This window comes from Pseudophryne corroboree, chromosome 3 (genome assembly GCF_028390025.1).
Source record: "Pseudophryne corroboree isolate aPseCor3 chromosome 3, aPseCor3.hap2, whole genome shotgun sequence".
Taxonomy (NCBI): Eukaryota; Metazoa; Chordata; class Amphibia; order Anura; family Myobatrachidae; genus Pseudophryne; species Pseudophryne corroboree.
The window spans coordinates 147,111,263-147,139,027 of NC_086446.1; the positions used below are offsets into that span (position 1 = coordinate 147,111,263).

General features: G+C 49.2%; 1 protein-coding gene across 1 annotated transcript in view; it reads left to right on the forward strand.

Annotated features, from left to right (window-relative positions):
- LOC135054965 (zinc finger protein 271-like) overlaps positions 1-27,482 on the forward strand; it is a 171,954-nt gene extending 144,472 nt beyond the window's left edge. Inside the window, exon 5 of the mRNA XM_063958473.1 lies at positions 24,931-27,482. Coding sequence (XP_063814543.1) covers positions 24,931-27,314 — 2,384 coding nt within the window. The 3' untranslated portion in view covers positions 27,315-27,482. The remainder of the gene's footprint in view (positions 1-24,930) is intronic.
- Positions 27,483-27,765: the final 283 nt, after the last annotated feature.

Sequence of the window (27,765 nt, forward strand, 5' to 3'; positions counted from 1 at the left end):
AGGGGAGAGCCTGGGGAGCTGCTTCCAGCGGAGCTGTGAAGAGAAATGGCGCTGGTTAGTGCTGAGGAAGAAGGCCCCGCCCCCTCAGCGGCGGGCTTCTGTCCCGCTTTCATGTGTAAAAAATGGCGGGGGCTCGGGCATATATACAGTCCCAGACTATATATATGTCTAATTTTTGCCAAAAAGTACTTAATTGCTGCCCAGGGCCCCCCCCTGCACCCTGCAACCTACAGTGACCGGAGTGTGCAGGGTGCTGTGGGAGCAATGGCGCACAGCTGCAGTGCTGTGCGCTACCTTAAGTGAAGACTGGAGACTTCTGCCGCCGCTTTCGATGTCTTCTTGCTTCTGCTGCTTCAGTTCTTCTGGCTCTGCGAGGGGGACAGCGGCGCAGCTCCGGGAACGGACGATAAAGGTTAGGTACCTGTGTTCGATCACTCTGGAGCTAATGGTGTCCAGTAGCCCTAGAAGCGCAACCTAGCTGCAGTGAGTAGGTTTGCTTCTCTCCCCTCAGTCCCACGTAGCAGAGAGTCTGTTGCCAGCAGACGCTCTCTGAAAATAAAAAACCTGACAAAATACTTTCTTTTCTAGCAAGCTCAGGAGAGCCCACTAGGAGCACCCAGCTCTGGCCGGGCACAGATTCTAACTGAGGTCTGGAGGAGGGGCATAGAGGGAGGAGCCAGTGCACACCAAATAGTACTGAATCTTTCTTTAGAGTGCCCAGTCTTCTGCGGAGCCCGTCTATTCCCCATGGTCCTTACGGAGTCCCCAGCATCCACTAGGACGTTAGAGAAATGGGGTTTTCGTGTCTTGCAGAAGTCACGGCCTAGCCGATCTGCACAAGCTTCCAGCCAATTGAAGCAGAACATAAACACACAACGGAAAAAATCAAAATAATATAAGGAAAATAAACGGGGGGGGGGGGTGTATAAAATGGGAAAAAACATGTTAGAACTCAGCTGGAGGTGACAGCGTAAAAAACCTGTTGAGGGACTTTGATTTGAACTGATCAGTCGAATTGCAGATTAGAATTCAGTCCGTCAAGGCAGGCAAAAAATCACAAAAGAACTCCAGACCCTCGCTGCCAGCGGCGAGTGGCTTATCCCTGAGTAGGATAAACAGGGGAGACAAAAAGACACACAACACAAGGACGTACTGAACTTTACAACATGATTTATACAACTACAAATAAACAGAACCGTTAGTCAAACAAACAAATCATGCAACGGGGCGAATATATAGTCTGTAACTCGACGACTTCCATCGCCCCACTGCCTGGATTTCCGCCACGGAAAGCCCTGCCGTCGCAGCCCCGATGCGGAAGGAATGCGTCCCGAAAGCAGCGGGTGGAAAGCCCAAGCTCGCCAGACAGCGACCCAGCATCCAACGAAACTGATATTTCGTCAAGGGCAGACCGTCATAATGCTGCAACCACGACCACCGGGCCGAACTGCCGCATATTTCGATGTCAACCTCACCGGGCAAATGCTCTCCTCCAGCGACGGAACCAAGGTGACCCATCGCCCTCTACCTACCTGGTCCGTCTTAGAGCGATGCAATCTGCACAGCAAGGACCTCTCACCCACCACCACGTCCTCGAGAAGCATGCGCGAATCCGCCCGCTTAGATGGCGCTACCAGCTCCGAAACCCGAAAGGCTCCGTGGTAAGCCATGGAGAACGCCAACTGGAACAAAAGCGATTAAAAAATTGACGACGCGATACCGCCAACCGCATCGATGACAGCCGGTAGCAAGGCCGCATCGATGGGCTGTCGCCTATCAGGCGGCGTTGGCGCCATGCGCGCCCACCCTTTCATCACCTTAACCAGAAGCCCGCTCTTTGTCACGTCAGGGACACCCTTGATTTTATTAAAGAACGAAATACCAGCTAAGTACCGGGACACCACCGCTCTGGACCTACTCGTAACAAACAGCTGCCAAATAAAAGAAAGCATCATCCGATGCCCTCTCTAACCTTCTTGACTTCGTCCTCGGACAAACTCCTCCCACTCGCTCCAAGCTTGTCCGTAAGCCTTGAGCGTGTTCGGAGCTACTGACCGCATCGCTAGACCCTCCAGTCTGGCCCGATCACCTGCCAGACATAACCGGGACATTGAAACCCTTGCTCATCGGCCTCGGGTGCCAACAAACGGAATCTCTCCCACTGACCTCATGACAACGCGTCGGTAATTCCGTTCTCCAGACCAGGCACATGCTGCGCGCGGAACCACACATTACTATGCAAGCATGTCAGCAGCAATCGCCCCAGCACCCTCAGGACCACAAGCGACTTCGCCCTCTGGTTATTGATCGCATGCACCACGCCCAGATTGTCACATCTAAACAAGATGCTGCGATGAGCCAGACGATCGCCCCAAACCTCCAGCGCCACCATAATGGGGAAAAGCTCCAGCAGCAAAATGTCCTTAGTTAAACCCTTGCGATGCCATTCCTCCGGCCACGAGGCCACGCACCAAGATCCCTCAATGTAGCAACCGAACCCAGAGGAACCCGCTGCGTCGGTGAACAGCTGCAGCCGAGCGCTGTCGACCGTTGGGGCCTGCCAGATATGCACCCCGTTGAAGTCCCCCAGGAACGAGGCCCATACGGCCAAATCCCTCTTAATCTCGGAGGACAAGCGGATGAAATGATGCGACCTGGCACACCCCGCAGTCGCCCTCTTCAGCTTCCGGCAGAAAACCCTGCCCATCGGGATTTCCCGACAAGCAAAGTTCAAAAGGCCCAGCAAGGACTGCGCCTGCCGCAGCGTGACTTTGCGCGACCTTACGAACTGGCAGATAGCTTTGCGGAGCTTCGCAACCTTGGCCTGAGGCAGGCGACATGATCCTGCTACCGTGTCGATTTCGATCCCCAAGAATGACAAACAGGAAACCGGCCCCTCCGTTTTATCCTCGGCCACAGGAATGCCAAAGTGAAAAAACAGAGCTCGGTTGCTGAACAGCAAGTCGCCGCAGCGTGGCGAATTCGCCGGACCCACACACAGGAAGTCATCGAGGTAATGTGCAACTCCATGACCCCCTGACGAAGACTCCACGCACCAATGTAAAAATGTGCTAAAACTTTCAAAAAACGAGCAGGAAACGGAACATCCCATCGGCAAACATTTGTCGATGAAATACTCCGCTCCGATCCGAAAACCGATAAAACGGAATGAGTCCGGATGCAACGGTAGCAACCGAAACGCGGATTCCACATCGATCTTAGCCATCAGGGCCCCAGGGCCGTAACTACGGACCAACTCTAGCGCCTCATCAAACGACTGGTACACCACCGAGCAATGAGCCGGTGGTATCGCGTCGTTGACCGACGACCCCGACGGGTAAGAAAGATGCTGAATGAGCCGAAAAGCACCTGGAGTCTTCTTGGGAACTACCCCCACTGGGGAGATGACCAAGTCATCCACCGGGGGTGAGCTAAATGGGCCCTCCATCCTACCCAGCCGTAACTCCTTATCAACTTTCTCTCGCAGAACCGACGGCAAAGAAGTGAGCAGACTGGAGGTTCCGGTGAGCCCGAACCGACACCTTGCTCGCAACAGGCAAGCGAAAAAAAACTGAAAACCCTGAAACAAAAGCTGAGCGTCTACACTATTTGGATACCAATCCAACCATTTGGCCATTGCATCCAAATTAATTGGCGTTGGTGCCCTGCGGAGCGCTCCCGCTCGCGCCGGGTCTTGTGTAACTTTGCTTACCCCGTGTACCCTGGCGACTGCCTTTAAAACAGGTAGAGGCTGGGTGGGAGCCGCCACATTGCAAGCACAAATGTTGAAACCGACAGTGCTTGCCGAAGGAACAGGACGCATTGTTAAATGCGAAGCACTTCCCTTTCGCGGCGGCCTGCCCCCCCCCCCCCCCACGGAAGGCCAATCTACCTGTCTTGCCCGATCCGCTGTCCGCGCCGGTCCCTTGGGCGGACGGCCCTGCGCGGTGCCCGTCCGCCCCCGGATTCCGGGGCTCCCTAACGGGTTGAGAAGTCCGGGTGACCTGGAGCCAGACTTCCACGTCCTTGCAACCAAAGTCAATCACCTGCAAGCAGTCCTGTTTCTCCCGGAATTTCTCGTCATACATCCGCCATTCAATGCCTGACGATGTGCGCTGCATATCCTGTATTAAGTGCAGGTATCTAATGATGTTCATATGATCGTCAGGCCTATCTTCTAGGTAACAAGCCGCAAAGACGCAAAAACCGGCCAGCCAGTTGTCGAAGGTACGGAAAGCCTCAGCTCCGATGCCCTTCTTAGCTGCCGCTATCTTATAGTCCTTCTTTGCGTCCTTCGTCAGGATGAACATATCAACGTAATCGCCCCTGCAGATCTTCCTACGGCAGCTATCCCGCAACCCCCGCAGCACGGCCGTGTAATCGCAGTGGACTACCCCAGGCAAATCGCGGCGCTTCTTGGACCTGCGAGCATCCTCGCTAAGCCGCTTACGTCTCTTCCGCCTCTCCTGCTGCCCCGCCGCCCTCTTGGCGTATTTTGTCGCGTGCTTTTTCGCCCTAGTAGTGCTACTGACTTCGGACGCCGGCGACGACAGGGAAGAAGAAGAGGAAGTACTGAGAGAACTGGAGCGTGTGCTGGAGCCAGACGCCGACTGCTCAACCTCACCTGATGCTGTCGACTGCTCGGACTGGGAATCCTCCGGTGTGGAAACTGCAAAATCCTCCTCGTCGCTCCCAACCACCTCAACTTCACCGCGAACACCTGCCTAGCACTCTGGGGCGAAGGTGTCCCCACCTTGTGCCCCCGCTCGTCCCGCACGGGACGGTGACCCAGCTGCGCCGCGGCCGCCGCCAGATCACGGCAAGCGCAAGCAATTTGCTGAGCCGCCGACCCTGGCAGCGCACCGGACACGCTTGCTACCGCGCGTGTACCGGAACGCCTTAACGCCCCCGGGGATGCGGCAGCGGCCAGCGGGCCCTATGCCGCCACCACCGTTGACAGGGCCGACGCCAACTCTCCGGAGGGGTCCTGACCTCCCCAAAAGTCACTGCCGGCACCCGCGGGAGCCCCCGCAGATGCCGGCGCCTGGCAGGCGCCAACAGGGGGCCCGATGGCCGAAGCTCCGACTGACCCGCTGGGGAACCGCTGGCGCCCCTGACCACAAGCGGCGCGGTCCCCCACCAGTCACTGCCCCCAACTTGCGCCTGCTGGCCGTCGCTAGCGCTGCTCCTGCCGCTTTCGGCCCCCCGCGCGCGCCCTCCCCCTGCAGGTCGGAGCTCCCTCCGCCCGCATGTTGCCTTGATTGCCCCCGTTACGTCCCCCCGCCGCCGCTCCCCGCCAGCCTCCGGCTGCAAGTGAGGCAGCAGGGGAGATGAGGACACCAGTGGCGCCGCTGCGCGCACACGTGCGCGAACGGCGCCACCTGTTGAGAGCACGGGCATTCGCGCACCCTGTGCGCGCTGCCCACCGCTTCCCGCCACTAACCCTCCACTACTGGGCCCCGCTGAGAGGACCGTCGGACGAGACCCCGCGACAGGCCTCGTCCGACTCGCCGCCGCCGTCCGCCCACTCCGCCCCCCTCGCCCGGCACCACCTCGCGGCCACGACAAGGGGGAAGAGAGGGGAGACAAAACGGCAGCCTCCGTCGGCCGCCCAACTTGGCGCGCATGCGCGTGCCCGCGGGCGCCGGAACGCTGCACCTGAGCCGCAAACTCTGCACCCGGAGGTGAGGGCCGATGCCCGGCCACCTCCGGGCGTCCTGCCTGTGCCCCCAGCCCTCCCCGCCGCCCGCTCCCGGCCGGCAACACCGGACCGGAAACCAGCGGCAAGGAGCACCAAGTCCGCCGAGCCACGGCCGCACCGGCGCCCGCGCCGGCCCCGGAAGACGGGTAGCCGGCAGCAGGGCCAGCCAGCCCATCCTCGGGACCAGCCCCACCGCCTGATGAGCGGTAGCGAGCTGGGGTCCCGGTGGCACGGCGAGGGCGAGAGGCGGCCATCTCAAGCAGGGTGTGACTTGAAGGAGGGTGGCAAAAAGAAAAAACAATGCAATGCAAAGCTATAGTAAAAAAAACAAGCTAAAAATCTAGTGACTCTGCAATGCAGCACTCACCAAAGGCAATTCAGCAGCAAGAGAGACCAAGCTGGCCTAGCAGTCCCTATATATACTAAACCCTCCCCTCTCTACCATGGGCTGTACTTTTCCTCACAGTTAGGTCCACCCCTCACAGGAGGTTTAACTCTCTCTATTCCTATGCAGTCATTTCGCTCTCCTTCTCAGTCAGCTCTCCTAGGCTATTTGTGCAAAAGCACATAAAAACGTAAGGCTGCATTACAATATGTATGTACAATATGTTCTCTGTGTGGTAAAGTATTCACGTGTAATACAAAACTTATTATACACCAGTGCTGAATGTGGCAAGTGTTTTGTCAGGAGAGAACACATGTACTGGGTTTTAATATATATATATATATATATATATATATATATATATATATATTAGAGATGTGCACCGGAAATTTTTCGGGTTTTGTGTTTTGGTTTTGGGTTCGGTTCCGTGGCCGTGTTTTGGGTTCGAACGTGTTTTGGCAAAACCTCACCGAATTTTTTTTGTCGGATTCGGGTGTGTTTTGGATTCGGGTGTTTTTTTCAAAAAACCCTAAAAAACAGCTTAAATCATAGAATTTGGGGGTCATTTTGATCCCAAAGTATTATTAACCTCAATAACCATAATTTCCACTCATTTTCAGTCTATTCTGAACACCTCACACCTCACAATATTATTTTTAGTCCTAAAATTTGCACCGAGGTCACTGGATGACTAAGCTCAGCGACCCAAGTGGCCGACACAAACACCTGGCCCATCTAGGAGTGGCACTGCAGTGTCACGCAGGATGGCCCTTCCAAAAAACACTCCCCAATGTTAGGGTCTCCTGCCCTGTGCTGCCACGTCGTCATGGCAACCGGGAGACAAGTGCTAGCGGAGTAACCTGAGCGCAGCTGATACTCCGGTTCGGGTCTTTTGCTGTGCAGTGGTTATAGGCTCTGTGCATGGCAGGGGATCCGGTGCTGGTTTTTGTGCTCACAGTCTGTGAGGTCTAAGTGGGGCGTGGACAGCACCTGCTTTATAAGGCCTCTTTTCAGGGTAAGCAGATGCTGCTGAATCTTTGTTGGTTAGTCAGTTTCTGAAAGTTAGCCAGTACTGTGTAGCTTTGTATTTGTTTGTTGCTTACTGCAAATAGGCCTGGGGATTTGGTATTACACTCTGCCAATCCAGACCTAGCAGTAAGACTGGAGTCAGTCGTTTAGCTTGCTGGGGTTCTGTTACTACTCTGTGAACTTAGCAAGTTTGCGGCTGTATTCTAAGACTTGCCTGTCTAATCCTGTCTCACTGTGCTAGGTGTCAGGGGTCAGTTTAGTGGCAGTAAGCTGAACCTGTGCACTGCAAGTGAGAATTAGGATTGTGGAGACTCTCCTTGTGTCTATCATTCCATCTCTGACCAAGGAGTTTACTGCCACACCCGTTGGTAACCCTTTAGGGTTTTGCTGTTGCCCTTAGCAACAGCATTTCGGGTTCTCTACGTATTAAAACACAACATCTTGCTTTTCCCATCTGAGCAGTTCTAATACAAGGGAGATACCCAGTTCCTTAGCCTCTGGGCTTCTCTGTTCACTTTGTGTGTATTTTGTTACCCTATCACCTTCTGTGTACGTTATGTCATATTCCCCAGTCTGTTTGTGAGTCCATTTGTTTTGCATAACAGTTCAAACACCAGTACATTCCTGCAGGCACTGGAGTGCATAACAGTCCTGACACCAGTACTTTCCTGCAGGCACTGGTGTGCATAACTTATTCAGCAGCCTAATACTCCTGTTGAAATTTTGTGGGAATATGGAGCATACCCCTCAAAATACGTTGCAACAGGTGGTCGATCAGGTGCAGGTCCTGACTCGACAATTTAATGATTTGTCCATTAAAATGCACACCTCCCAGGCTGCTGGCGGAGCTCCCGCAGCAGCAGCACCTGCAGGGGTTAAGGAGCCGAAAGTAAATCTCCCGGATCGTTTTTCTGGAGATCGCTCGCAGTTCTTTTGTTTCAAGGAGAGCTGCAAGCTATACTTCCGGCTTAGGCCTCAGTCTTCTGGGTCGGAGATTCAGCGGGTGGGCATAGTGATTTCCTTGCTACAAGGAGACCCACAGGTCTGGGCATATGGGTTGCAGCCCGACTGTCCGTCGCTTAAAAGTGTTGATGCTTTTTTTACGGCACTGGGCATGTTGTATGATGACCCTGACAAGACGGCCTCAGCCGAGGCTCAGATTTCGATCCTTAAGCAAGGGCGAAGGCCAGTTGAGGTTTACTGTACGGAGTTTCGGAGGTTGGCCCATGATACCCAGTGGAATGACCCAGCCCTGAGACACCAGTACCGAAGAGGTCTTTCTAACCAGATAAAGGACCAACTGGTACAATATCCCTTGCCTGATAGCTTGGATCAGCTCATGCAGTTATCCATCCGGGTGGATAGACGGCTGAGAGAGCGTAGGCTTGAAAGGGAGACTGAGATTTCCTTCCTTCCCAAGGGAACCTCAGACTCTGAGGAATTTTCCGAGGAGCCTATGCAGATTGGGGCTACCCGCCTCTCCTCGCGTGAGAAGACGCGGAGGAGACAGCAGGGGTTGTGTTTGTACTGTGGGAATAAAGGTCATGTGGTAGTATCATGCCCAGAAAAGCCGGAAAACTTCAGGGCCTGAGGGTGATGGGAAATATCCTGTCAGGCCAGAAGTCAGAATTTCCCAAGAAGACTTTTATCATTCCGGTGACCTTGAAGATCCTCGGTCAAACTGTCAAGACTGAGGCCTTTGTGGACAGTGGGGCCGACGGGGTTTTTATGGACCGCCAATTCGCCCTGAAACACTCTGTTCCCTTAGTACCCTTGGCATCGGAAATTGAGATTTGTGGGTTAAACGGGGAACCATTATCCCAAGGTAAAATTACCTCTTGCACTAGCCAGATTTCTTTGTTTATTGGAGCCACACACTCTGAAAAATTGTCCTTTTATGTGACTGTCTGTACTTTTGCCCCATTGGTGTTGGGGTTACCCTGGTTAAGGGCCCACAATCCTCAATTTGACTGGGTCTCTGGGGAGATTCTTAGTTGGGGTACTGATTGTTTCAGGAGTTGCTTGAGCCTTCCAGTCAGGCTCTCGCAGCTAAGTTTGCCAGGATTGCCAGGGTGTTATGCAGATTTTGCAGACGTGTTCTCCAAAAAAGTTGCAGAGGTACTACCTCCCCATCGTCCCTATGACTGTGCCATTGATTTGTTGCCAAATGCTAAGCTTCCCAAGAGCAGGTTGTACTCCCTGTCACGTCCTGAGACTCAGGCTATGGCAGAGTACATTCAGGAGAACTTGGCTAAGGGATTTATCAGACCTTCACAGTCTCCAGTTGGGTCGGGGTTCTTCTTCGTGGGTAAAAAAGACGGTTCGTTGCGACCCTGCATCGACTTCAGGGAATTGAACCGTATCACGATTAAAAACTCATACCCACTGCCTCTCATTTCGGTCTTGTTTGACCAGCTTCGTACTGCCACCATTTTTTCTAAGATTGACCTACGCGGTGCGTACAATCTAATCCGAATAAGAGAGGGAGATGAATGGAAGACTGCCTTTAATACCCACTCAGGGCATTATGAATATTTGGTGATGCCTTTTGGGCTCTGTAATGCCCCGGCAGTCTTCCAGGATTTCATGAATGATGTGCTCAGGGAATATTTGGATAGATTCTTAGTTGTATACTTAGATGACATCCTAATCTTCTCCCATTCCCTGGAGGAACATCGGAAGCATGTACGCTTAGTCCTCCAGAAACTCAGAGACCACCGGCTTGGGGCGAAGCTGGAGAAGTGCGAATTTGAAGTTCAGCAAATCGCATTTCTAGGATATATTATCTCCCCAGAAGGTTTCCAAATGGAGGGTTCCAAGGTACAGGCAGTCCTGGATTGGGTGCAGCCCACTAGTTTGAAGGCGCTTCAGCGTTTCCTGGGCTTTGCGAATTTTTATAGACGATTTATCGCTGGATTTTCGTCTATAGTGGCGCCCTTGGTGGCACTCACTAAGAAAGGGGCGGATGTTGCTCACTGGTCTTGTGAGGCTAAAGCGGCTTTTGCCCGTCTCAAAAGGGCATTTGTTTCGGCCAAGGTGCTGCGACACCCAGATCCAGAGCGTCCTTTTGTGGTGGAGGTGGATGCCTCTGAGATGGGTATTGGGGCAGTGCTTTCTCAGATGGGAGTGTCTGATAATCGCCTTCATCCCTGTGCTTACTTTTCCCGTAAATTTTCGCCTGCCGAGATGAATTATGACGTGGGTAACCGGGAATTGTTGGCTATTAAGGATGCACTCGAGGAGTGGAGACACTGGCTTGAGGGGGCTAAGTTTGTGGTCTCAATTCTCACTGACCATAAGAATCTGGCATATTTAGAGTCAGCGAAGCGTCTCAATGCCAGGCAGGCACGATGGGCTTTGTTTTTTGCTCGCTTTAATTTTTTTATAACATATCGCCCTGGGTCAAAAAACATCAAGGCTGATGCGCTCTCGCGGAGTTTTGCTCCAATCCAGGAGACCACCGAGGAGCCGTTGCCCATTGTTTCCCCATCATGTATTAAAGTGGGCATTACCCAGGACCTCTTATCATTAGTCCTTAGAGCACAGGAGCAGGCTCCTCCAGACCTTCCGGTAGGTCTTTTGTTTGTGCCTCCTAGGTTAAGACAGCGAGTGTTCCTGGAATTCCATGCCAAGAAGTCTGCAGGTCACCCGGGTATTGCCAGAACTCGGGAGTTGCTATCTAGGGCGGTGTGGTGGCCCTCGGTGGCTAAGGATGTGGATCAGTAGGTTCGAGCATGTGACATCTGTGCCCGAAATAAGACTCCTAGAGGGGTTCCTGTTGGCCCATTACATCCACTCTCTATCCCATCTATGCCATGGACCCACATTTCAATGGATTTTGTGGTGGACTTGCCCAAATCCTCGGGGATGACAGCCATTTGGGTTGTCGTTGACAGGTTTTCGAAGATGGCGCACTTCGTTCCACTGGTTGGGCTGCCATCGGCCAGACGCCTGTCTGAATTATTTATGCTGCATGTTGTGCGTCTCCACGGGTTGCCACTTGATGTGGTCTCTGACCGCGGATCCCAGTTTGTGGCCAAATTCTGGAGGGCATTTTGTTCCTATCTCCAGATTTCTGTCAGCTTGTCGTCGGGCTACCATCCGCAGTCTAATGGGCAGACTGAAAGGGTGAACCAGTCCTTGGAGCAGTTCCTCAGGTGTTATGTATCCAAGTGTCAGACTGACTGGGTTGCTCATCTGTCCATGGCGGAGTTTGCCTATAACAACGCGGCTCACTCTGCTACAGGGATCTCTCCCTTCCTTTGTGTGTATGGGCATCATCCTAAGGCCAATTCTTTTGACCCCCTGGACTCCACGCCTGGTGGTTCCTCTGTGGTTTCGGTCCTTAGAGGTATTTGGCGGAAAGTGAAGAAAGCCCTTGTGTCTGTGTCATTAGTGACCAAAAGGGTTTTTGATAAGCGGAAAAGACCCTGCAGCTTCAAATTAGGAGACTTCGTCTGGTTGTCTACCAAGAATTTGAAGTTGAGACAGCCATCTCATAAGTTAGGCCCCCGGTTCATCGGCCCTTATAAGATCACCAGGGTTATCAATCCGGTGGCATTTCAGTTAGATCTGCCCCGTTCTTTGGGTATCAATAAAACATTTCATTGTTCCCTTTTAAAACGGGCGATTAGTAATCCTTCTTCCAGTGGAAGACCTTCCCCTCTTCTGATACGTGGCCAGAGGGAGTTTGTTGTTGAAAGGATTCTTGACTCCAAGGTGGTTCGGGGTCGGCTGTCATTTTTGGTGCACTGGAAGGGGTATGGCCCGGAGGAGCGGTCGTGGGTGCGCAGTTGTGATCTTCATGCCCCCAGACTGATACGCTCTTTCTTCTCGCAGTTCCCCGATAAACCCGGTGGTAGGGGTTCTTTGACCCCTCGTCAGAGGGGGGGTACTGTTAGGGTCTCCTGCCCTGTGCTGCCACGTCGTCATGGCAACCGGGAGACAAGTGCTAGCGGAGTAACCTGAGCGCAGCTGATACTCCGGTTCGGGTCTTTTGCTGTGCAGTGGTTATAGGCTCTGTGCATGGCAGGGGATCCGGTGCTGGTTTTTGTGCTCACAGTCTGTGAGGTCTAAGTGGGGCGTGGACAGCACCTGCTTTATAAGGCCTCTTTTCAGGGTAAGCAGATGCTGCTGAATCTTTGTTGGTTAGTCAGTTTCTGAAAGTTAGCCAGTACTGTGTAGCTTTGTATTTGTTTGTTGCTTACTGCAAATAGGCCTGGGGATTTGGTATTACACTCTGCCAATCCAGACCTAGCAGTAAGACTGGAGTCAGTCGTTTAGCTTGCTGGGGTTCTGTTACTACTCTGTGAACTTAGCAAGTTTGCGGCTGTATTCTAAGACTTGCCTGTCTAATCCTGTCTCACTGTGCTAGGTGTCAGGGGTCAGTTTAGTGGCAGTAAGCTGAACCTGTGCACTGCAAGTGAGAATTAGGATTGTGGAGACTCTCCTTGTGTCTATCATTCCATCTCTGACCAAGGAGTTTACTGCCACACCCGTTGGTAACCCTTTAGGGTTTTGCTGTTGCCCTTAGCAACAGCATTTCGGGTTCTCTACGTATTAAAACACAACATCTTGCTTTTCCCATCTGAGCAGTTCTAATACAAGGGAGATACCCAGTTCCTTAGCCTCTGGGCTTCTCTGTTCACTTTGTGTGTATTTTGTTACCCTATCACCTTCTGTGTACGTTATGTCATATTCCCCAGTCTGTTTGTGAGTCCATTTGTTTTGCATAACAGTTCAAACACCAGTACATTCCTGCAGGCACTGGAGTGCATAACAGTCCTGACACCAGTACTTTCCTGCAGGCACTGGTGTGCATAACACCCAAACAGCACATGACGCAAAGAAAAAAAGAGGCGCAATGAGGTAGCTGTGTGACTAAGCTCAGTGACCCTAGTGGCCGACACAAACACCTGGCCCATCTAGGAGTGGCACTGCAGTGTCACGCAGGATGGCCCTTCCAAAAAACACTCCCCAAACAGCACATGACGCAAAGAAAAAAAGAGGCGCAATGAGGTAGCTGTGTGAGTAAGCTAAGCGACCCTAGTGGCCGACACAAACACCTGGCCCATCTAGGAGTGGCACTGCAGTGTCATGCCGGATGGCCCTTCCAAAAAATACTCCCCAAACAGCACATGATGCAAAGAAGAAAAAAAAGAGGCGCAATGAGGTAGCTGTGTGACTAAGATAAGTGATCCTAGTGGCCGACACAAACACCTGGCCCATCTAGGAGTGGCACTGCAGTGTCACGCAGGATGGCCCTTCCAAAAAACACTCCCCAAACAGCACATGACGCAAAGAAAAAAAGAGGCGCAATGAGGTAGCTGTGTGAGTAAGCTAAGCGACCCTAGTGGCCGACACAAACACCTGGCCCATCTAGGAGTGGCACTGCAGTGTCAGGCCGGATGGCCCTTCCAAAAAATACTCCCCAAACAGCACATGACGCAAAGAAGAAAAAAAAGAGGCGCAATGAGGTAGCTGTGTGACTAAGATAAGTGACCCTAGTGGCCGACACAAACACCTGGCCCATCTAGGAGTGGCACTGCAGTGTCACGCAGGATGGCCCTTCCAAAAAACACTCCCCAAACAGCACATGACGCAAAGAAAAAAAGAGGCGCAATGAGGTAGCTGTGTGAGTAAGCTAAGCGACCCTAGTGGCCGACACAAACACCTGGCCCATCTAGGAGTGGCACTGCAGTATCAGGCCGGATGTCCCTTCCAAAAAATACTCCCCAAGCAGCACATGATGCAAAGAAGAAAAAAAAGAGCGCAATGAGGTAGCTGTGTGACTAAGATAAGTGACCCTAGTGGCCGACACAAACACCTGTCCCATCTAGGAGTGTCACTGCAGTGTCACGCAGGATGGCCCTTCCAAAAAACACTCCCCAAACAGCACATGACGCAAAGAAGAAAAAAAAGAGGCGCAATGAGGTAGCTGTGTGACTAAGATAAGCGACCCTAGTGGCCGACACAAACACCTGGCCCATCTAGGAGTGGCACTGCAGTGTCACGCAGGATGGCCCTTTCAAAAAACACTCCCCAAACAGCACATGACGCAAAGAAAAATGAAAGAAAAAAGAGGTGCAAGATGGAATTGTCCTTGGGCCCTCCCACCCACCCTTATGTTGTATAAACAGGACATGCACACTTTAACCAACCCATCATTTCAGTGACAGGGTCTGCCACACGACTGTGACTGAAATGACGGGTTGGTTTGGACCCCCACCAAAAAAGAAGCAATTAATCTCTCCTTGCACAAACTGGCTCTACAGAGGCAAGATGTCCACCTCATCATCATCCTCCGATTCATCACCGTGTACATCCCCCTCCTCACAGATTATCAATTCGTCCCCACTGGAATCCACCATCACAGCTCCCTGTGTACTTTGTGGAGGCAATTGCTGCTGGTGAATGTCTCCATGGAGGAATTGATTATAATTCATTTTAATGAACATCATCTTCTCCACATTTTCTGGAAGTAACCTCGTACGCCGATTGCTGACAAGGTGAGCGGCGGCACTAAACACTCTTTCGGAGTACACACTTGTGGGAGGGCAACTTAGGTAGAATAAAGCCAGTTTGTGCAAGGGCCTCCAAATTGCCTCTTTTTCCTGCCAGTATACGTACGGACTGTCTGACGTGTCTACTTGGATGCGGTTCCTCATATAATCCTCCACCATTCTTTCAATGGTGAGAGAATCATATGCAGTGACAGTAGACGACATGTCCGTAATCGTTGTCAGGTCCTTCAGTCCGGACCAGATATCAGCATCAGCAGTCGCTCCAGACTGCCCTGCATCACCGCCAGCGGGTGGGCTCGGAATTCTGAGCCTTTTCCTCGCACCCCCAGTTGCGGGAGAATGTGAAGGAGGAGATGTTGACAGGTCGCGTTCCGCTTGACTTGACAATTTTCTCACCAGCAGTTCTTTGAACCCCTGCAGACTTGTGTCTGCCGGAAAGAGAGATCCAAGGTAGGTTTTAAATCTAGGATCGAGCACGGTGGCCAAAATGTAGTGCTCTGATTTCAACAGATTGACCACCCGTGAATCCTTGTTAAGCGAATTAAGGGCTCCATCCACAAGTCCCACATGCCTAGCGGAATCGCTCAGTGCTAGCTCCTCCTTCAATGTCTCCAGCTTCTTCTGCAAAAGCCTGATGAGGGGAATGACCTGACTCAGGCTGGCAGTGTCTGAACTGACTTCACGTGTGGCAAGTTCAAAAGGTTGCAGAACCTTGCACAACGTTGAAATCATTCTCCACTGCGCTTGAGACAGGTGCATTCCACCTCCTATATCATGGTCAGTTGTATAGGCTTGAATGGCCTTTTGCTGCTCCTCCAACCTCTGAAGCATATAGAGGGTTGAATTCCACCTCGTTACCACTTCTTGCTTCAGATGATGGCAAGTCAGGTTCAGGCGTTTTTGGTGTTGCTCCAGTCTTCTGTACGTGGTGCCTGTACGCCGAAAGTGTCCCGCAATTCTTCTGGCCACCGACAGCATCTCTTGCACGCCCCTCTTGTTTTTTAAAAAATTCTGCACCACCAAATTCAAGGTATGTGCAAAACATGGGACGTGCTGGAATTTGCCCATATTTAATGCACACACAATATTGCTGGCGTTGTCCGATGCCACAAATCCACAGGAGAGTCCAATTGGGGTAAGCCATTCTGCGATGATCTTCCTCAGTTGCCGTAAGAGGTTTTTAGCTGTGTGCGTATTCTGGAAAGCGGTGATACAAAGCGTAGCCTGCCTAGGAAAGAGTTGGGGTTTGCGAGATGCTGCTACTGGTGCCGCCGCTGCTGTTCTTGCGGCGGGAGTCAATACATCTACCCAGTGGGCTGTCACAGTCATATAGTCCTGAGTCTGCCCTGCTCCACTTGTCCACATGTCCGTGGTTAAGTGGACATTGGGTACAACTGCATTTTTTAGGACACTGGTGAGTCTTTTTCCGAGGTCTGTGTACATTTTCGGTATCGCCTGCCTAGAGAAATGGAACCTAGATGGTATTTGGTACCGGGGACACAGTACCTCAATCAAGTCTATAGTTGGCTCTGCAGTAATGATGGATACCGGAAGCACGTTTCTCACCGCCCAGGATGCCAAGGCCTCAGTTATCCGCTTTGCAGCAGGATGACTGCTGTGATATTTCATCTTCCTCGCAAAGGACTGTTGGACAGTCAATTGCTTGGTGGAAGTAGTAAAAGTGGTCTTACGACTTCCCCTCTGGGATGACCATCGACTCCCAGCAGCAACAACAGCAGCGCCAGCAGCAGTAGGCGTTACACTCAAGGATGCATCGGAGGAATCCCAGGCAGGAGAGGACTCGTCAGAATTGCCAGTGACATGGCCTGCAGGACTATTGGCATTCCTGGGGAAGGAGGAAATTGACACTGAGGGAGTTGGTGGGGTGGTTTGCGTGAGCTTGGTTACAAGAGGAAGGGATTTACTGGTCAGTGGACTGCTTCCGCTGTCGCCCAAAGTTTTTGAACTTGTCACTGACTTATGATGAATGCGCTGCAGGTGACGTATAAGGGAGGATGTTCCGAGGTGGTTAACGTCCTTACCCCTACTTATTACAGCTTGACAAAGGCAACACACGGCTTGACACCTGTTGTCCGCATTTCTGTTGAAATACTTCCACACCGAAGAGCTGATTTTTTTGGTATTTTCACCAGGCATGTCAATGGCCATATTCCTCCCACGGACAACAGGTGTCTCCCCGGGTGCCTGACTTAAACAAACCACCTCACCATCAGAATCCTCCTTGTCAATTTCCTCCCCAGCGCCAGCAACATCCATATCCTCCTCATCCTGGTGTACTTCAACACTGACATCTTCAATCTGACTATCAGGAACTGGACTGCAAGTGCTCCTTCCAGCACTTGCAGGGGGCGTGCAAATGGTGGAAGGCGCATGCTCTTCACGTCCAGTGTTGGGAAGGTCAGGCATCGCAACCGACACAATTGGACTCTCCTTGTGGATTTGTGATTTCGAAGAACGCACAGTTCTTTGCTGTGCTTTTGCCAGCTTAAGTCTTTTCATTTTTCTAGCGAGAGGCTGAGTGCTTCCATCCTCATGTGAAGCTGAACCACTAGCCATGAACATAGGCCAGGGCCTCAGCCGTTCCTTGCCACTCCGTGTGGTAACTGGCATATTGGCAAGTTTACGCTTCTCCTCCGACGATTTTATTTTAGATTTTTGAGTCCTTTTTTTACTGATATTTGGTGTTTTGGATTTTACATGCTCTGTACTATGACATTGGGCATCGGCCTTGGCAGACGACGTTGATGGAATTTCATCGTCTCGGCCATGACTAGTGGCAGCAGCTTCAGCACGAGGTGGAAGTGGATCTTGATCTTTCCCTGTTTTTGGAACCTCAACATTTTTGTTCTCCATATTTTAATAGGCACAACTAAAAGGCACCTCAGGTAAACAATGGAGATGGATGGATACTAGTATACTTATGGATGACGAGTGACTGACGACACAGAGGTAGCTACAGCCGTGGACTACCGTACTGCGTCTGCTAGAATAGAGATGATAATGATATAAAAAATATTTATATATCACTACTGCAGGTATATATAATATAATGACGGACCTGCTGGACACTGTCAGCAGACTCCTAAACTACTAGTATGAAGAAGATAGAAAAAAACCCCCCACCACAGGTAGGTATACAATTATGGACGAGCACTGACGACACAGAGGTACAGTAGCTACAGCCGTGGACTACCGTACTGCGTCTGCTAGTATAGAGATGATAATGATATAAAAAATATATATATATCACTACTGCAGGTATATATAATATAATGACGGACCTGCTGGACACTGTCAGCAGACTCCTAAACTACTAGTGTGAAGAAGATAGAAAAAAAAAACCCCACCACAGGTAGGTATACAATTATGGACGAGCACTGACGACACAGAGGTAGCTACAGCCGTGGACTACCGTACTGCGTCTGCTAGTATAGAGATGATAATGATATAAAAAATATATATATATCACTACTGCAGGTATATATAATATAATGACGGACCTGCTGGACACTGTCAGCAGACTCCTAAACTACTAGTATGAAGAAGATAGAAAAAAAAAACAGGTATACAATTATGGACGAGCACTGACGACACAGAGGTAGCCACAGCCGTGGACTACCGTACTGCGTCTGCTAATATAGAGATGATAAAGATGATAGAGATGAACAAAAAAAATATAACACTACTGCAGGTAAATATTTATATAATATAATGAATGACGGACCTGCTGGACACTGTCAGCAGAATGCGTTTATAGAATAAAAAAAAAAAAAACACCACAGGAGTGTTTAACTGTTTCAGGCGGACAATATACTGGTGGTCACTGGTCAGTCACACTGGCAGCAAAAGTGTGCACTGTACTCCTGCTATAACTGCACCCCAGTCTCGCCCACAATTCAGCTGTGTGAGCAGTGAGCACTCAGCACAGTCAGATAAACATAGATGATATTATCATGCAGCACACTGAGGCTGAGCACAGATATGGTATGTGACTGTGTATCGTTTTTTTTCAGGCAGAGAACGGATTATATTAAATAATAAATAAAACTGGTGGTGGTCAGTCACTAGTAACTAACTATCAGCAAAACTCTGCACTCTGAGTACTCCTAATGCTCCCCAAAATTACTAAGTAATCAACTCAAGTGTCTCTATCTATTCTAACGGAGAGGACGCCAGCCACGTCCTCTCCCTATCAATCTCAATGCACGTGTGAAAATGGCGGCGACGCGCGGCTCCTTATATAGAATCCGAGTCTCGCGATAGAATACGAGCCTCGCGAGAATCCGACAGCGGGATGATGACGTTCGGGCGCGCTCGGGTTAGCCGAGCAAGGCGGGAAGATCCGAGTCTGCCTCGGACCCGTGTAAAAAGGCTGAAGTTCGGGGGGGTTCGGATTCCGAGGAACCGAACCCGCTCATCTCTAATATATATATATATATATATACACACACGTGTGTGTGTGTATGCATATATATATATATGTATAGACATATTTTTCATAGGCGTGCGCACAGGGGGGGGGGGGGGGGTGCACACAGGCACCCCCTAATGTCCAAATGTCCAGCACCCCCCTCACACACGCCTGTAGCTGACTCATTACCGAGCGTGCAGTGCTATTCCTGACTGTGACTACACTGTACGCCCGCCCACGCTCTACGCCTGCCAGTACTGACAGCCAGCTCTCTACGGCCGGCCGCCCGCACAGACTTCTTGCTCGCAGAGACATCCCGCTATCTACAGCCGCACGATACGCCCGCCCACACCCGCTCTCTACACCCTTGTCCGTCATCCACCCGAACCTTCCCTCTCTACACTCGCCCTCTATGCCCGGTCAGCAGGCCTGGCGACAGACATGCTGCTGCAGGGGCAGTAGAGGGTACATTTGTCAGCAGCACCTGCTACCGGAACCCACACGTGAACAGGACTGCAACCAGAAGTAATGTATAATGTGTGTTATATAATATATTTGGAGGGGCACCATGTGTCACATAATGTGTTTGGGGGCACTGTGTATTATCTAATGTGTTTGGGGGGTACTATGGGGTCTATTCAGGCCGGGCCGCAGCCCCTCATATGCACGTGGCATAATGTGAATTTTGCCTCATACCGTGTGACGTAATATAAATTTTGGCTCATACTGTGCGGCGTAATGTGAACTTTGCCTAATACCGTGTGGCTTAATGTGAATTTTGCCTCATACCGTGTGACGTAATGTAAATTTTGGCTCATACTGTGTGGCGTAATGTGAATTGCGGCTCATACAGTGTGGCGTAATGTGAATTGCGGCTCATACAGTGTGGCGTAATGTGAATTTTATCTCTTGGTGTGTGGCGCAATGTAAAGTTGGGCTCATACTGTGTGGCGTAATGTAAATTTTGGCTCATACTGTGCGGCGTAATGTGAATTTTGCCTCATACCGTGCGGCTTAATGTCAATTTTGCCTCATACCGTGTGACGTAATGTAAATTTTGGCTCATACTGTGCGGCGTAATGTGAATTTTGCCTCATACCGTGCGGCTTAATGTGAATTTTGCCTTATACCGTGTAACGTAATGTCAATTTTGGCTCATACTGTGTGGCGTAATGTGAATTGCGGCTCATACAGTGTGGCGTAATGTGAATTGCGACTCATACAGTGTGGCGTAAAGTGAATTTTATCTCTTGGTGTGTGGCGCAATGTAAAGTTGGGTTCATACTGTGTGGCGTAATGTAAATTTCGTCTCATACCGTGTGACGTAATGTGAATATTATCTCTCGCTGTGTGGCAGAATGTAAATTTTGGCTCATACAGTCTGGCATAATGTGAATTTTATCTCATACTGTCTGGCACAATGTAAATTTTGGCTCATACCATGTGACGTAATGTGAATTTTGGCTTATACAATGTGACGTAATGTAACCTAATTGTAATTTTCTTTGTAGTGATTGAAGACGCTATGATTTTAATTTTAAATCTTAGGGCCCCCCTGTCTTAAGTACCCCAGCCCCCCCGAAGCTCTGGGTAGCAGTGGTGTATACAGGCACACGGGGAAGGTACACAGTAACAGTGATGTATACAGGTACAGGGGGAAGGTACACAGTAACAGTGAGGTACTGTATACAGGTACAGGGGGAAGGTACACAATAACAGTGAGGTATACAGGTACAGGGGGAAGGTACACGGTAACAGTGAGGTATACAGGTACAGGGGGAAGGTACACAGTAACAGTGAGGTACTGTATACAGGTACAGGGGGAAGGTACACAATAACAGTGAGGTATACAGGTACAGGGGGAAGGTACACGGTAACAGTGAGGTATACAGGTACAGGGGGAAGGTACACAGTAACAGTGAGGTATACAGGTACAGGGGGAAGGTACACGGTAACAGTGAGGTATACAGGTACAGGGGGAAGGTACACAGTAACAGTGAGGTACTGTATACAGGTACAGGGGGAAGGTACACAATAACAGTGAGGTATACAGGTACAGGGGGAAGGTACACGGTAACAGTGAGGTATACAGGTACAGGGGGAAGGTACACAGTAACAGTGAGGTATACAGGTACAGGGGGAAGGTACACGGTAACAGTGAGGTATACAGGTACAGGGGGAAGGTACACGGTAACAGTGATGTATACAGGTACAGGGGGAAGGTACACGGTAACAGTGATTTATATAGGCACAGGGGGAAGGTACACAGTAACAGTGATGTATACTTGTACAGGGGGAAGGTACACAGTAACAGTGAGGTATATAGGCACAGGGGGAAGGTACACAGTAACAGTGATGTATACAGGTACAGGCGGAAGGTACACGGTAACAGTGAGGTATACAGGTACATGGGGAAGGTACACAGTAACAGTGAGGTATACAGGTACAGGGGGAAGGTACACAGTAACGGTGAGGTATACAGGTACATGGGGAAGGTACACAGTAACGGGAGTATATGAGCGTCTGGAGGCTCAGGTTCAATTTTATATCACATTAGTATGCAAAGAGAGACAGGGAGATGGGAGGAATAGGCGGACAGCATGCATAACTGTCCCTCAACAGGTGTGAGATCTGCGGTGCAGAGATACATTCTGTACATAGGGGGTAATTCAGATCTGATCACAGCAGCAAATTTGTTAGCTAATGGGCAAATCCATGTGCACTGCAGAGGGGGCAGATATAACATGTGCAGAGAGAGTTAGATTTGAGTGGGGTGTGATCAAACTGAAATCTAAATTGCAGTGATAAAATAGGTAGGCAATATTTACCCTGCACAGACACAATATAACCCACCCAAATCTAAAGGGGGGTACACACAGAGAGATCCCTGCTTAAAATCTAAGCAATCTGACTAGTTTGCTTAGATTTTAAGCAGGGATCTCTCGTGTGTATGCCCCCCAGCCATAATGATGCCCCACGCATCACTATCGTCGGTGCTAGATTGAGCCTGCATGTAGGCTCAATCTAGCGTGTCGCTCACTTCAGCGCTGTGTGAAGTGAGCGCCCCCCCCGTCACCCACCCCTCGCTCAGCACACATTGCGCTGAGTGCTGAGCGAGTGGAGAGATGTGTGCTGAGCGTTCTGTGATAGATCACTCAGCACACATCTCTCTAGTGTGTACCCCCCTCACGTCTCTCTGCTCATGTTATATCTGCCCCCTGCAGTGCACACGGTTTTGCCTATTGCTAACAAATTTGCTGCTGCAACCAGGTCTGAATTAGGCCCATAATTCTGTAAGACACTCATACATTAAAAGGGGAACTAGCAGTATCTAAATGTGAATCCTATTGAATGAATGACTTGAACTGTAGCCTCTGCTTTGAACAATTTACTTCTCTGAACAATGTATTTTTGATGCAAATGTCTTTTGGGAATGTAATCCAGCATACCATATGTTCAAATCCACCTCGATATAATACTGTGCAATGGCTGCAAGGTACACTCATGGACAGCACAACCACCAACATGATTTTGCGTCGCACTTGATAGAGGTGCACAGGAAGATCGATGATGGTAGACTGCCGTAATATACAGCAATGTGCACATCTGCAGTTCTTGTTGTTAAAATTCCAGGTTTACAATCAACTGCGCTGTTATCTGCAATGCATAAGGATTATCAGGGGCAGGTTCTTTGCCTAACATTAGGAAGCAGTGGTGGCAAGTACTATTCGCCATGGAAATGGTTTATACCATACACTCGGAGCACAATGGGAATCTGCTTTTGTTCTCCACCCGCGCATGCGCAGTTCCGACCCGATCGCTGCGCTGCGACAAAATGCAGCAAGCGATAGGGTCGGAATGACCCCCAATGTGTACTGGTAGCTCTGAATTGTGACATAGCACTACTTAAGCACTACTACGATTCATAAAATAAACTAGGGCACTACTATGGGACATAACATTAAATAAGGCTCTACTATGGTTCAGAAAATGAACTAGGGTACTTATAGGGCATAAAATTAACAACTGCTGCTGAGAAGTGTCCCTCTAGAAGCATTGGGACAGGGGCCCCTTCAAAATGTTGCTATGGGGCCCACAAAGTTCTGGCTACACCCCTGATATAACATATAGTTTATGTTTGCTAATACATCATCACAGCTTTATAATCCTAGTAACCAAGATTTAATCCTAAATATAGGTGGATTATACAGAGATACTGTATAGTTATTTGAATAGAATTTAGTTATATATAATTATATTGACGTGAATTGTTTTGCCTCGTTGGTTTTGGATACGTTTGTTTTCATTGCTGGACCATTCAATTGTAAGTGGACTGATTGTTTATTATTATTTATTTTTTAATACAGATGTGTACACATGCATCTAGCTTCCGTGCACGCTAAACAGCCCTTCTAGTCACGCCATGTAGTGGCGTGTATCATTAGCGTGGAGCATCTTTATGTTCAACTTTTTCCATTTAAATGCATCTTATTAGCAAAACAATGTGACTAGGATGCACAAGCAGTTTATGCTGATTAACATGATATGCGGCATGCCTATATTCTGTGTGCGACTGCGGCTGTATCTGCATATGAGCTGCTACGGTAGTGTCAGTGGCTGTTGTCCTAGAAAACACTAACGTTGCATTTTGTATGCAGATACAGCCGCAGATGCACCCAGATTATAGGAATGCTGCATATCATTTTGATCAGCCGAGTCTGCTGGCATAGTAAGACTTATTTTCAGCACAAAAAATACGTCCAATACTAATGGAGTTGCACGGGACCTTTCAGATCACTAGCGCCACGCATGTCCCGCTGCATGGCCTATTGAGGCAAGATGTATGAGGATTGAGGACACATCTGTATATCATTTTAGGATTCGCTGAACCACTGATATTTAGTTAACTGATAGAATAAATGATTCGGTCTTCAAATAAGGATGTAGCCACAATATAAAAGGCCAACATCAGAGGTGGGAACACTTGCAGCCCCATTGGAGCTAGAGGACGTTCTGTTGCTGCAGTGGTAGTTATTGGGGGCTTGCTGTATGCACCCCCACTACACGTGGCGAAGATGAGACAGGGTCACCGTCAATTATTATATAACTAAGTAAAATATTTAAAAGTCAGGGTATTAGCCATTGTGGGGTATATTCAATAAGAGTCGTATCCATTCCGACATGCATTTGTTGGAATGGTTCCGACAACCCCTATTCAATGAGTGGCCAAATCTGACTGTCGGATTTAAGCCTAATCCAACTGTCGGATTTGGCTGGTGTCTGTGCGGCTGTCAGCAGATCCCCGTGTGTGAGAACACAGGGAGCTGCTGGAGCCGCACATCATGCCCAGTGCCGCGACGCAGGGAGAGAGGTGCCTGGCCTGGGGACGGCCGCCAAGGTACCTCTCATCCCTGCTCCCCGTAGCCGCCGCACCGCTGCCCGTAGCCGCCGCCCCGCTCACCTCAATCTGACTTTTTTAAAAGTCGTATTGAGGTTATCGGAAACGGGGCCAAATTCTGTTATTCCGCTGATCCACGTGTTTTCCGACAAGTCGGGAATTCCCAACTTGTCGTAAAAGAGCTGGCACTAATGAATAGGTCGGAATCCCTTCCGACCTATTTCTGTCGGAAGCTGCCGTCTTTCTGACAAGATGGCAGCTTCTGACACTTATTTATTACCCCCCATAGAGTCTATGTGGCACATTTTAAGTTAGCAAACACAGTTTACATCAACATCTCCTGGTGACATCCGTAACAGCGGTTGCTCCCTTCCCCAGTTGACAGTATAGCATCAGCAGTGAGTGACAATCACAGATGACTTTTGCAAGTTTGACAGTTTTGCATTTCTTTCTATCCATCAGATTTACTGGATGTTCCCGAACTATCTGGCGGATTACACAGTACAATTTATTCACCGGGAGAAGATCACAGTCTTTTAGCAAAGAACCAGGCTACAAAATATTTATTGAATGAACCGAGCGTTACCAGCTGTCAGCCAACCGTGACTGAGAAATCACATGCACACTGTTTTAAATCTACACAGGTTAAAGACGAACCATGTGAAGAGAGAAATCTCATAGACCATACACAGAGGCAGTATGCAGCCACTTATATTAAGGAGAAACCAGGCTCATGTCAGGAAAATCTCACAGACTATACACAGAGGCAGTATGCAGCCACTTATATTAAGGAGGAACCACTGTCATATGAAGAACTGACAGACATGGATATTTATATATCCACAAAACAGGCACCAAATGGTTCTTCTCACATAAAGGAGGAATTGGTCTCAGGGATAGAAGGTCCTTTCACAGAAACAGATCATATACAGACACAGTACATATTACCTGATATTAAAGAGGACCCGGATGCTGAGATTTTTGCCACACAGGATACAAAGATGGAATCCACCCTGGATTATATAGAGGACTCTGTTTCTGGCCCAGAGGGAAATCTCTCAGCTTTTGATGTCAGTGTCCCCACAGCACCGCCACCTTGCATTCAGCAGAATGGTAAGAGCAGCCAGAAACGTCAGACCAGAGCGGACGCAGTCGCGTGTCCTGAATGTGGGAAGTGTTTTCAGCGTAAATCTAATCTCTACAGACACCAGAGGATTCACAGAGGCGAGAAACCCTACCCTTGCTCCGAGTGTGGGAAACGTTTCAATAGCAACTCAGATCTCCGCAAGCATCAGAGGATTCACACAGGGGAAAAACCCTATTGTTGCTCTATATGTGGTAAACTCTTCATCAGTAACTCGAATCTACTCAGGCACCAGAGAAGTCACAGAGAAGGGGAAACATATTCCTGTGCTGACTGTAAGGAATCTTTTGGCCATAGCTTTGATCTTAAAAGACATCAGGGTATTCACAACACTGAGAAATCCTTGTACTGCGATGAGTGCGGGAAATGCTTTAGCAGTGCCACAAATCTGGCTAAGCACCAAAGGATCCACAAAAAAGAGAGGCCCTATTCTTGTACCACATGTGGAAAGTGTTTCCTGTATAACTCTGATCTCTCCAAACACTACAGGACCCACACGGGAGAAAAACCGTACTCTTGCCCTGTCTGCGGGAAACGCTTTAACAGGAAAGATTATCTAGTTTTACATCAGAAAATCCACAGCGGAGAGGGACCAAGACATAATACACCTATGTACTATGCCCCTACTGATACTCAGGATGGACCTGTTCCTATTGAAGCAAGTATACGCACAGACACACTGACCCCAGATGATACTACGCTAGAGTATACATTAGTTCATATTACAAAAGCTGCAGTTTCATGTGAAGGAGGAAATCTCATAGAACCAGAGATTTCTTCTAAATCCACAGATCATACACAGTTAAACGATTCATCTACACAGATAAAGGAGTATTCAGTCTTATGTGAAAATGAAGAAGTCATACATACCGTCCATCAGACACAACATAAATCTATTTGTATTGCAGAAGATAGTAATCAGAACGAGGAGACACCATACATGTGTTCTGAATGCGGGAAGAGATTTAAGCTTAAATCCTCCCTTTCTAGACATCAACATAAGCACAAAGAAGGGAGGCCATTTTGTTGCAGTGACTGTGGAAAACGTTTCCTCAGTAGGTCAGCTCTGGATAGGCATCAGATAAATCACATAGGAGCAAAATCCTATTCCTGCTCGGAATGTGGGAAGTGTTTTAACAGTGACTCGAAGCTTGTTAAACATCAGCTCAGTCACACAGGTGGAAACAAATATTGCTGTTCTCTGTGTGGTAAAGTATTCACGTGTAATACAAAACTTATTATACACCAGAGAACCCACACAGGAGAGAAACCCTATCCCTGTGCTGAATGTGGCAAGTGTTTTGTCAGGAGAGAACACCTTGTTTTACATGAGCGAATTCACACCGGAGATAAACCGTATGCTTGCTCTAAATGTGGGAAATGTTTTGTGAGCAGGTCAAAGCTTATTATACACCAGAGAACTCACACAGGGGAGAAACCCTTTGCTTGTTCGGAATGCGGGAAATGTTTTGCCCAAAAGTCACTACTTCGCAGACATCAGTCAAATCACACGGGGGAAAAGCCATACTCCTGCGCTGAATGCGGCAAGTGTTTTATAAGCAATTCGTATCTTGTTATACATCAGAGAAGCCATACAGGGGAGAAACCCTATGCTTGTGGTGAGTGTGGGAAACATTTTATCAGTAGCTCCAATCTCGCTGCGCATCAGAGAACTCACAAAGCAAATAATCCAAATTCTTGAGTGTTGTGTGTGGCAATTGCTTTACCTGTAAGGGATCGGGTCTCTTGTTATGCATCAGAGAATTCACACTGCCGAGAAACCGTATTCTTGTGCTGAATATGGGAGAGGTTTTATTAATAAGTCAGCTCTTGTTAAGGGGAAGATGTGTCAAAACTTTGAAAGAGAAAGTGGAGAGAAATAAAGTTCAAACCAATCAGTTTCTGTCATTTTTTAAACACAGCCTGTAAGATGATGGATGTGGTATAGAAGATTTACATGAATTAGACGTCGATTAGGTTCAACCCATATGGTGGTCAACATGCGAAAGTAAGAGTCAAAAGGTTGACATGGAAAAGGTAGACAGTAGAAAAGGTCGCCATTGAAATGGTTGACACAAAAAAAGGTAGAATCAAGTTGTTTTAGTTTTTTGGTTGTCATTTTCTGTTTTTATGATATGTGATCCCAATTATAG